General features: G+C 41.1%; 1 protein-coding gene across 20 annotated transcripts in view; it reads right to left on the bottom strand.

The window, feature by feature from the left end:
- Positions 1-12,471, bottom strand: part of SRBD1 (S1 RNA binding domain 1) — a 307,187-nt gene that overhangs the window by 227,380 nt on the left and 67,336 nt on the right. For all 20 annotated transcript variants that reach the window (XM_033935755.1, XM_033935737.1, XM_033935739.1 and 17 more), the window contains 4 exons: positions 10,688-11,062; positions 6,907-7,073; positions 443-560; positions 217-355 (listed from right to left, as the gene is read on the bottom strand). In XM_033935755.1, the coding sequence (XP_033791646.1) occupies positions 217-355; positions 443-560; positions 6,907-7,073; positions 10,688-11,062 (799 nt within the window). The remainder of the gene's footprint in view (positions 1-216; positions 356-442; positions 561-6,906; positions 7,074-10,687; positions 11,063-12,471) is intronic.

Here is a 12,471-nt window from a genome sequence, read left to right as displayed (position 1 = left end):
ACAGCTATGGGGTGCCTAAACGGAGGCACCAATTTATGGAATTAACCCCAATAGCCTGAAAGGGACATTTCAAAAAGAAAGATTTTTGTTATTAACATTTTCCAAGCCCCTGAGCGTCCTTTGGGACAAGAGGTTTAATTTCAGTTACATTATGATTTCTCGTTATGCTTATGACCAAAATACAAGATATTCTCTATGCTAAGATTTTGCACTCACCTTCAACATTAGGTTTCACATAAGAAAACAGATTGAGTTCTACGGGATTTGTAAGGAGAGCAAGAGTTGCAGGCTCTAGTCCCAGCTGTCTGGCTCTTTGAGCTTTGGTGCCTTTGCTTCCAGTTTTAAAAGGAGCATACTAAAACAAAGGAAGTACAAAGAAATATATTTACTGCTTAGATTAGTAAGTCAAAACAAGGTTTGAAACTTATTTTAAAATACTTACGACATGATCTATCTCCTCTGAAGTCCTACAGTTCAACAGGGCTGTGTGCAAACATGCAGATAATTTTCCTTCCTTTTTTAGCTTCTGTGATATCATATGAGCTTTTTTTGCCACAGCACTGGGGAAAAAAATGGATTTAGGATTTCACTATTAGTATCTACATCCATGAAAACTGACAAATTAATGATCATTGACTCCCTTCTAAATAATTATTCCCCTCCCATGAATGATGGCACATCACACGATCTCAAGAGGAAATCACAAAGAATGACACAAGACACTTAAGCCTCAGAGCACAGTAATCTCAGTAGCAAAGGAATGATCCCTATTAAAAAATTTACAACACTGTCCTACACAATCTATAAATTAAGCCAACAAACATGATATAATGCACAGACATACAGAGATGAGTGCAATTTAAGCTTCCACTTTGAAGCTATACTTTTGGCGATATGAACATTACCATTTCTCTTTCTCCCTGGAAGTAAAGTCCAACTGCTGTTTGTTTATGGATGACCTTGTAGTTTCAGCTGCAGCTACTAAAATCCAGGCTACCACTGTTTTGAGTCAAAGCAATGGTACTAGCATGCAAAATGGAAACTTCATTAATTTTCTGAGCACTATGGTGGTAAAAAGCAGGTATTCTCTGAGGACAGCAGGTATATATTCTCACATATGGCTGATGTCATCCACTGAAGCCAGTAAGGACACTGCCAAGTACACTGACACTTTAAATCAAGGGTGTCCAACCTGCGACCCGAGGGCCGCATGCGACCCAGTGAAGTATTTTGTGCGGCCCTGGTCAAGGGCGATGCAGTGTTTTACTCTGCTGATCCTGGGTGTTTACCGTCTTGCCGGCTCCCTCCTCTGTCTTGCTGAAGCGTTTGTGCATTTGTGCAGCTCCAGAAACATTTTTTTCGGCCAATGCGGCCCAGGGAAGCCAAAAGGTTGGACACCCCTGCTTTAAATCTTTAGGCAGTGCCCATATCGCGTGTGTGCTGATGCTGTCCCGCACAACATCAGTCCACGGGACCATCAGGTCAGTAACAAAGCTAAGAAGCCAACTAGGGGAGGTGGGTCAGTTGAAAGACTATATGCCTGTTGTCCTCAAACATCTGCTACAGAGGACAAGCAGGCATAATATTCTCACATGTGGAACTCCCAAGCTGCCCGGATCACGTCTCTGGAAGAGGTTAAATACTGAATATACAGGATCATGGCAAAACCCTATAGGGTTGGAGGGAAAGTTGGCTTTAAGTAAAGAATAGATTTTGCAGAACTGCTTGCCCAAACTGTCTTTTCTGGAGTTGTGTTCTAAACAGTAGTGAGAAGTAAAGATATGAATTAAGGACCAAGAAGCCGCTTTGCAGATTTCTTCCACAGATACAGAGCGAAAGTGAGCTGCTGAGGCAGCCATAGCCCTTACATCGTGGGCTATCACACGGCCTTGTAGCATCGACCCAGCCTGAGTATACACAAATAGATACAATCCGCTAGTCAAGTGGAGATGATTCTTTTGGAAACAGAAACTCCTAGCCTATTAGGATCAAAGGTGGCAAAGAGTTGGGAGGACTCTCTATGTGGCTTAGTGCATGTTTGCAGTCTAAGGTATGAAGCGCTGCTTCTCTGGGATGAGACCATGGCTTTGGAAAGAAAACAGGCCAAATGATGGATTGGTTGATGTGTACTTCTGAAACTACTTTAGGAAGGAATTTTGGATGTGATCAAAGGACTAATTACCCTGTTGTGATAGAACCTTGTATAGAGAGGACTCTGAATAAGCGATCAATCAAATTTATATTAAACTTGAAACTTGACTCACAAATGGAAGATTAGATTAGATCAGATCTGATACAAAAGCTTGAAATTCACTCACCTGGTGTACAGATGTGAGGGCTATAAGGAAAACGAGTTTCCAAGTGAGTAATTTGAAAGAGCCAAAAGTAAGTGGCTCAAAGGAAGATTTCATGAAAGCAGAAAGAACCATGTTAAGATCTCAAACCACAGGAGGAGGTTTGATAGGTGGTTTTGTGTGGAATAGGCCTTTCATGAAATGGTCTACTAAGGAATATACAGAAAGAGGCTTCTTGTCCTCGTGGGAGTGAAATGCACTGATAGCAGTGAGATGAACTGGAACCAAATTGTTTTTAGATCAGAATTAGAGAGGTAGAGAAGGTAAACTAAACTAAACTAAAATTTAGTTTTATAGACCGAGTCATCAACCAAGAGTAGCTCGACTCGGTTTACAGCAACGTAAAACATAATACATAAATTTGACAAGAAAAAGTAGACTGAAATAGTTAATTTCCAAAATGTTTAGCAAACAAAAAAGTTTTCAGAACTTTCCAGAATAAAGCAAAAGAACCTAAACTTCTTAATGTAAGTGGTAAAGCATTCCAGAATTCGGTTAGTCGAGGATGGGTGGACATGAGATGGGGGTCCAGAGAATGCAAAGCACACCAGGAAGAAAATCGGGTCCACTTGAAACGATAACAATGCTGAATGGAAGGTTTCCTAGATGCTTCAATGTTAGCAGATACGACAGCCGAGAGGAAGAAAGCATTTATCTTTTAAGTGAAAGAAACCATGTTGCTAGTGCTAACAAGCGGGGGTTGGATCAAAGTAGGGACACTTCGTTCTGAGTGAGCAATGTTGGAAATGGTTGCAGTTTCCAGAGTTTCCTGGTTGAGAGCCATAGGAGTAAAAAAACAAACCTGGCATGGCCAAAGGGGTTCTATGAGAATCATGGTGCTCTGATCTTGGCGAAGTTTGAGTAGAGTTTTCCCAATGAGAGAGACTGGAGAAAATGTGTAGCGGAATTTGAGCCCCCCAGTAAAGCAGAAAGGCATCAGGCACCATGCAATTAGGGACAAAGAGTCTGGAATGGAATTGTAAGAACATAAAAATTGCCATACTGGGACAGACCAAAGGTCCACCAAGCACAGTATCCCGTTTCCAACTGTGGCCAACCCAGGTCCCAAGTACCTAGCTAGATCCCAGTAGTAAAACAGATTTTATGCTGCTTATCCTAGGAATAAGCAGTGGATTTTCCCAAGCCATCTCAATAATAGCCTATGGACTTCTCTTTTAGGAAATTATCCAAGCCTTTTTTTTAAACTCTGCTGAGCTGATTTCACCACATTCTCCAGCAACGAATTCCAGAGTTTAATTACACATTGTGTGAAGAAATATTTTCTCCGGTTTGTTATAAATCTACTACTTAGTAGCTTCATCGCATGCCCCCTGGTCCTTGTATTTTTTGAAAGAGTGAACAAGCGCTTCACATCTACCCTTTTTACACTCCACTCAGTATTTTATAGACCTCTATCATATCACCCTTGAGCTGTCTCTTCTCCAAGCTGAAGGGCCCCAACGCTTTAGCCTTTCCTCATAGGGAAGTCGTCCCAAACCTTTTATCATTTTTGTCGCTCTTCTCTGTACCTTTTCTAGTTCCACTATATTTTTTTTGAGATACGGCTACCAGAACTGCACACAGTATTCAAGTTGCAGCCATATCATGGAGCAATACAAGGGCATTATAACATTTTCATCTTTGTTTTCCATTCCTTTCCTGATAATTCTAATATTCTATTTGCTTTCTTAGCCACTGCCAAACACTGAGCTGAGCTGTATCCTCAACAATGACACCTAGATCCTTTTCCTGGGCAGTGTCTCCTAACATAGAACCCAGCATTACGTAGCTATAGCTCGGGTTCCTCTTGCCCACATGCATCACTTTGCATCCCGATAGTGAGATTGTAATACAGGCCACAGTAAAACACTTTTCCTTAAATTCAGAGCAGGCTGATTTTAAAGACTGCAAATTATCTATGCCAACTGCTGAGCAAAAATACCGTATATACTTGAATATAAGTCGAGGCCCCTTTTTTCCCCCCAAAAGGAGGAAAAATGGTTGACTCGAAAATAAGTTGGGCGGCTTAATATTCAAGAATCCTGCCCTGTCAGGCTCTGCACCCAGCCCCTCCCTGCCAAGCTTTGAACCCAGCCCCCTTCCCTCCATCCCTCCCTTGTTAGGAACTGCACTCAGCACACTTCCTTCCTCCTCTCCCCTTTCAGGCTCTGCACCCAGCACCTTTCCTTCCTTCCCCTGTCAGACTCTACACTCTTCCTCCCAGGCTCTGCCCTCTGTTCCGTCCCCTCCGGCTCTGCCCTCCCCCTCCCTGCCCTATCTTCATACCTCTGCCAATCTGTGGTGAAAGTGCAGCGAGCAGGAGCAAGCTTTTCAAACTCCTGCCCCGCTGCTAACTGGCTGCGCAATTGAATTTTCTCATCTGAGCGGCACAAGCAGCAGCACGATTTGGCGCTGCTTCTCGGCACTGAGCGGCTTCCATACTGACTCCTGCGAATTCTTCCCCATTTGTCTATCTAATGTACCTGAGTCAATTGGGGATTAAGTGATTTGCCCAGGGTCACAAGGAGCAGCATGGGATTTGAACCCACTGTGCCACACATCCACATTGAAGAAAGTGTCAGAGATCTGGGATAAGTTGTACTGGAGCAGATAAGGATCCTGTGTCTTGGGACCATTGGGTCTATAAGGTCCATTGTGGAATCCTGAAGTAGTGTGAATGGGGTCATGTCAACCGTCAATGACATGTGACTAAGAAGGCATAACATCTGGCACACAGAAGTGCTGTTGAGGGTGGAGATTGTTTGACACAGGTGAATGAGATTGTTGACCCTATGCTGCATTGTGTTCAAGAGTGCTAGGGAAACACATGCTTTGGCATTGCTTTCTTGTTTGTATTTTGCTGGTTTGTGCTTATCCACTTTCAATAAACATATGGTTTGTTTTTTTTAAAAAAAAAAAACAACCCTATGAGCAAGGACTGCCACAACTACCACTAGGCATTTCGTGAAGACAAGAGGAGCAGAGGCTAGTTCGAAGGGCAAGACCTTGTACTGGAAGTGCTGGGGACCATGCAGAAACAAGTAGGATGGATATGTGAGTGTAGATTTTTGAGATCTAAAGAGCAAAACCAATCTCCTTTTTACTAGCAGGAGTAGAAATTTGTTTAGATCTCAGAGGTCTAGAATAAGTCGAAGGCCTCTGGTCTTTTTTGGTATCAATAAATACTTTGAGTAGTACCCTGGTCCCTCTCCTGCAAAGGAAAATATTCTATTGAGTTTAGCTGGAGAAGGACTAAGAATTCTTGGTGAAGGAGAGTCTTCTGGTGGGATTTGAAAAGAGACTCTATTGTTGAAGTTGTGTTCTCCCAAACCATGGACACATTTGTATTATGTACACTGTGTCAATATACCTGGACAGAAAGAAGGGTCTACCAGTTCTTAAATAGGGTATCTCTCATGACCCTATATAAAGGCACTTTCATACAGTCATTTGGTGATGATTCATAATCAAGAAGCTCAAAAAGCTGGGATGCACCGGATTGGGCCAATCCATCTCAGGAAGGGCCCATTCCATCCTATGGGAGGGGCCTTAAGCATCAAAGCCAATCTGGGCCTTAACTGTATCCATGACATCCTGTTTGTCTGTCTTGTCTGTTCAGTTTGTCAGCTCTTTTGAGCAGGGACTGTTTTCATCTTTGTGACTCTGTACAGCGCTGCGTATGTCTGGTAGTGCTATAGAAATAATTAGTAGTAACCACCTGCTGCAGCCGCTCAGCTGATTGTGGCAGAGGTATTTTCCCCCCTATCAGCAGAACCGGCAGGTCTCTCCAAAGCTGTGGCATTAGGGAAGCCTGCCGGCTCTGCTAATCTGGGATTCCCTTGCCACGATCAGCTGATGGCAAGGGATCCCTCAATCAGGAAAGTGCGATTTTAAAACCGGCGCCAGTGACATGGGTGCCAGTTACAGAATCAGGGGGTAAGGCATCTGTTTTTACAGACAAACACGATTTTGTATAGGATGCCAGTGTGTGATTCTCAGCCGCTTCTTAGGCAGCTACTGAGACCGGCGTCCTAAACAGAATCTGCCCCCAACTCTACTCATATCCGATGCATTACAAACAAAAAATGTACCCATTCAGGCAATATTCCCTTCAGCACAATGAAATTTGCTCATTATATGCTTCAAAAATAGTAACTTTTTAGCTCCTACCTGAATGACACAAAAGATGTAATAGATATCAAACCCTGAGGCAATCTATTCCACAGACTAGGACCACTTATTTTACGCAAACATTAACAGGTGGTAGCTAGCTATAAAAGAGGGGACATCCAGCAAATTTGCACCAAAAGGATCTTAAGGACCTTGCAAGTTGATAGATTTGTAAAGCAGAAGCAATCAGTGGGGAAACCAAATTATTACGAACCTTTAATACTAGTAAAAGAATTTTGAAAATAATTATTTGTTGCACAGGAAGCCAATGAAGCACTTTTAGAACAGGAGTAGTATGTGTATAATCGACAAAAGATCAGTCACCACACAACATAATCACACAAAGAAATTCTGTTAATAAGAGGTTGATGTAATTTCTTACCGTAGCTCCTCCAAAGCATGATGCACTTCTCGCAAAGCATCAGCATCCAAATTATTGATGAGTTCTTTACGATATCGAGCAATAAATGGAATTGTATTCTCATCTTGAAAGAGCTGAATCAGATTTGAACAGACCCAAAGTTCGACATTTGTTCTCTCTGACAAAACCTAAAGAAGAAAACAAATATAATAATAATATAATAATAATAATTTATTTTTATATACCGCCATACCCGTGAGTTCTAGGCGGTTCACAACAGTTAAGCATAGTACAAACAATGCAAATCGTTTGAGATTCGACAAATTAAGTGCATACAATATAAAAGAAATACATACAATATAAGAAGAATACAACAATATTAAAATGAAGTAAAAAGTTAAGAAGCATCTATGAGGCAAAACGTGGTTTTTACTTTTGCAAAGAGCAGCGGTCTCAAACACGCGGCCCGTGGGCCACATGTGGCTCTCCAAGTTTTTTTTGCGACCCACGGTCTGGACTGGATAATTCCTTCCTTTTGGAGCAGCAGCGGGTCTGGCCGGTTCGTTCCGTTCAAAGCCGTGGGTTGGCGGCTCCTTGCGCTATTCGCTCCTGCATCGGAAGCCTCTCTGACATCACAACATCAGAGAGGCTTCAGACGCAGGCGTGGATCTTGCAAGGAGCCGCCACCCGCGGCTTTGAATGGAATGAGCCGGCCAGACACGCTGCTGCTCCAGTGGCGTACCAAGGGGGGGGCGGTCCGCACAACTGGTCACCCTCCACTGTTCTTCATAGAGTGCGGCTCACTGCTCGTCTAGAGCAGGGGTGCCCAACTGCTTCCCTTCCCTTCTCACCGCCGGCACCATGCTCTTTGATCTCCCTGCTCTCTCGCCGCCCGACCTCAATTCTGACGTCGAGAGGACGTTCTGGCTAGCCAATCGCTGCCTGACTGCCCGGAACGTCCTTTCCAACGTTAGAATTGACGTCGGGCAGCGAGAATTGGTCGGCCCCGTGGAGATCTCGGCCTGTTCCCGATGGCGCCAGCAGCAGCAGCCTATTCCCCGGCGGCGGTGGCATGGGGGAGGGCAGGAAGGAAGAAAGAAAGAAGGGGGGGGCAGGGAGCCAGAAGGAAAAAAGAAAGAAGGGGGGGACAAGGAGCCAGAAACAAAGCAAAAAATGGGACAAGGAATCGGAGAAAGACAGACATAGAAAAAGAAAGAAAAAGTTGGGGGAGGGAATGAGGTCTGGAGAAGAGGAAGCATACAGGAGGCTGAAAGAAGGGAAGAAGTATTGGATGCACAGTCAGAAGAATAAAGTGCAACCAGAGACTGATGAAATTACCAAACAAAGGTAGGAAAATGATTTTATTTTCAATTTAGTAATAGAAATGTGCCAGTTTTGAGAAAGAAAAGATATTAAACTTTAAATGTGAGTGCTGCAGAAAAAATAGAGTACTTGGAGGGCCGCAGAAAAAATAGTTAATGTCTTATTAAAGAAATGACAATTTTGCATAAGGTAAAACTGTTAAAGGAAAGTTTTATAAACTCTAAAGAGTTTAACCTCATGCAAAATTGTCATTTCTTTAATAAGACATTAACTATTTTTTTCTGCGGCCCTCCAAGTACTTACAAATCCAAAATGTGGCCCCGCAAAGGGTTTGAGTTTGAGACCACTGGCATAGAGCATTCTGGACCCCTGTTCGTTTACAAAAATTGGATTGCTCTAAGTCTAATAGATGTTGCCATTGTCATCTTGATGCAGGGACTTTAGACCATCTATTGTTTTATTGTCCATTTATTATGGCTTTTTGGAAGTCGATTTGGAGCCAAATAAATTGTTTGTTAGAGAATCATGTGGCATTGTCGTATGACACAGTTTTATTTGACATGTCTATGAGAGCCAAGAGCCAAATATCTCCAATAATAACAAACTTTTAATGATTCTGACAGGAATTGCCATTCAACAAAAAAACGCATAATTGGAAAAATTGGAATAGACTGAATTATAGTTTTTGGTGGAGATCAGTGTGTCACATATAAAAATTGGAAAGAACATTTGCTGTTCAAAAAGGATATTTTAATAAATTTAAGGATGTGTGGGGACCATTAATAAATTATTGTAATGAATAGATATCATTTTCCCCTGATTAACATAAATGAAAAAATGGAGGGGGGAGGGTTTGGATTTCATTATTTGTTATGAAGGTATGGAAGAATTTATTATATTATATGTAGTATTTAATATTATTATGATGTAGGGGAGGGGATAAATTTTATTTATTGAAAATGTTTGTGGAATTTCAAGTGATTTATTAGTCATATTGTCATTACTTTCTGTGCACTTGATGTTAAACATAAAATGAATAAAGAATTTTTTTTAAAAAAGGGTCTAAACAGGAAAATCTTGGAGAGAGCGTGAACTCGCAGGCCTTGAGCATACGCAGATGCTCAAGGCCCAGCAAAGAAGAGGACACAGATCTTCGGGCACCGGCACCAACGCACAAGACATGCCGGTGCTGGTGGCCAGATGGGGGTAAGAAGCGTGTTTGGGTGGGTCTGGGGTGCCGGATCGCAGGGGGCGCCGCTCGCAAATTGAGGCAAGCTCGATTTCCGAGGTGCCGATTTTGCGAATGTTTTGCTCGTCTTGCAAAACACTCGCAAACCGGTGCACTCGTAAACTAAGGTACCACTGTAATTGGAAAAATTGGAATAGACTTAATTATAATTTCTGGTGGAATTTAATATGTCATATTTACAAAATGGAGAGAACGATAGCTGTATAAAAAGGGAATTTTAATAAATTTAATGAGATATGGGGGCTATTAACAAAATATTGCAATAAGTAGATGCCATTTTACATTATAAATACAATCTAAGGTAGAAGGGATAGGAGAGGGGAATTTGAATTTATTAAATGATTAAATCATTAGGAAAGATTATTGATGTGAAACATTTGATTGAATGTAAGAATGAAAGGGAGGGTGGGATGGGATAAAATTATTATATATTAATATCATAAATGCTAGAATTTCCAATGACGTTTTAATTGACAAATGTTTAATATATATGTATTTGTTGTAAGGTGAAAAATAAATAAAGAATTATAAAAAAAAAGTTAAGAGAATAAGATACATTAAAAACCCAGCCTGTTAAATAATTGAGTTTTTAACTGTTTTATAAAATCGAGATAAGAAGAAGCTTCTAACACAGTATCACGTGCAAAATGCACTAATTTAAACTCCAAACTTTTAGATCCAAGGACACAAACTATTACATACACTCATACAAAATTCCTACAGGCTTTATTCACCAAAATGCACTCAGTTCACTGTACTCCCAACTCTCCAACACATCCAACAATTTGAGGGATTTTTCTAGAGGGCAGGAGTACAATTTGGGAGTATTTCTTTCCTGGCAAGTGAACACCAAGTCTAGTTACGGTAAAACTTCTATGCCAAAACCTAAAGTAAACTTTTTCCTGTTAGAGGACGTCACCCTGCTTTCCTCAGACAAGGTTATCACAGACCTATCACTTCTTGGCTTCTTTTTACTTTAATTAAAGAACAGGGACTGTAAGGTGAACTAAGGCTAGTCTTCTTGGCTTTAAGGCTGAATATGTACTTTGTTGAGAAGACAAACCTTTGTGAGAAGACAAACATTTTACAACCACTGCCAAAGCAAAAGGATTAAAAAATATATATATATATCTACTGCTGAAAAGGAACTACCAGACTAGCACCCTTAGCTGTGCTTTAACAAATGTAAGCTTATTTCATGTATACTAATATAACAAGCATAATTCATACCTGTGCCAAGTTCCAGTTCATTTGACATTCCCCAAGAACTGAGTTGCTTTTCACATTATGTTTTACTGGCTTCCCTTGAGGAGACGATATAGATTTCATCTTTTTTAGGGGTGGCTCACCAAAGGTAAAATCATCCTCAAGCTGTTCCTCCTTCATGTTCAGATCTTTTTGTTGGGTACTTGTTGAAGGCAATTCGTCATTGTTCAGGCTTTTTCTTTCTTCTTTCACTTTTACAGCTTTCGGTTTTCTTTGCCTTGGAGTTGCTGGCTTTTTAATAGGTTTCTTTTTTAAGTTGTTCTCCTGCTTGATTTTCACTTTTTTCAATTCACCTGGAATGTTTTGTGTGCCTTCTTTGTCAGAAATAATAGAAAGTTGCTGCAAAATAATCAGAATTAGAGAGATTAAACATCAGAACAAGACTGCACAACTTATGACCAGTAACATTGAAGTCTCAAGTTTCTATTTTTTTGAAAACTTTGGTGCAGGGAAAAGTGTCTTTGAAAGCTAAGTACTGATTTTTTACCATAGCATTTTTTTGCTACTACAGCTTGTCTGTGGTGTTCTTTGCTCACATGTTTAAAGACAATAGACTGTTTTCAGTCCAATTCTTTATATGTGAGTTTGCAAACCATTGGACCCCTGAGGAAGGTGTGTTCGCCGAAACATGGACCATGTAGGGTCTGGTTGGATTTTTATCACTGTATTTTTTATCATTGTACTTTTTTCATTGAATTTTCATGTTTTTATATGTCAGTGTATAATAAATTATCTCCAGAACATCTGTATCCACAGTTTTTTGTTTTCATCGGTGGATTGTTTTCACTGTGGATCATTGGGTCTCCCCATTTTTCTTTGATGTGAAAATCCAGTCAATAAATCCTTGATCACTATTATAAACAGTAAACCAAAAGAGGTATTGAATAAATACTTCAAGGCATTACATTTTAACTAAATGATTGCCCCATTTATTAGAATCAAAGCAATCAACAGAGGAGGCAGATAAAAATGGAGAAGATAGGTTCCTGCCACCTTAAGAAAGGACATGGAAAGATGAAGTGGCAATGATAGGCATTCCACAGACAGAGGGGTGAATTCTGCACCATTCCATATGCACAGGAGCACTCTGGAGGGTGATTTTATAAACCTTTTTCACATGAAGAAAATGACTTATAAAATTAAGTCAAGCCTAAAAGAACACACGGCACAACTGAGAGTGAATTTCAAGAGAGCTGTACTTGTGAGAGACAAATGCACAGAATATGGGTGGAGCTGCAATTTATTGTTTATTGGGTATTTAATAGATTGCTTTTCACTGCAAATCAAAGTAGTGTACAACAAAGTTAAATGCAGGAAGTAGAATTCCATCAATCAGAAGAAAGTTCAATATGGTAAGAGAGGTCATCAGTGAAAAGGGGAAGAGGGAAGTAAGATTTACACACTAAATACACCTGCTCCTAACAGTTGTTATCCAGGGACAGCAGGCAGATATTCTCAACAGTGGGTGATGTCACCAACAGAGCCCCGCAGCGGACAGCCTCGAAAGCAGACTTGCTTGAAGATCTTTGTAAGAGCTTCCGAGTGCTGCACTGCGCATGCGCGAGTGCCTTCCCGTCCGAGTTAGGGCGCGGTTCTCCTGTGAGGTACCTCAGTTCAGATACCTAGCTAACAAGCCAACCAGGGGAGGAGGGTGGGTTGTGAGAATATCTGCCTGCTGTCCCTGGATAACAACTGTTACAGTAAGTAACTGTGCTTTATCCCAGGACAAGCAGGCAGCATATTCTCAA

The sequence above is a fragment of the Geotrypetes seraphini genome, chromosome 3, assembly GCF_902459505.1.
Source record: "Geotrypetes seraphini chromosome 3, aGeoSer1.1, whole genome shotgun sequence".
Lineage (NCBI taxonomy): Eukaryota > Metazoa > Chordata > Amphibia > Gymnophiona > Dermophiidae > Geotrypetes > Geotrypetes seraphini.
The sequence above is the reverse complement of the archived record's forward strand: the minus strand, read 5'-3'. Positions and strand labels throughout refer to the sequence as shown.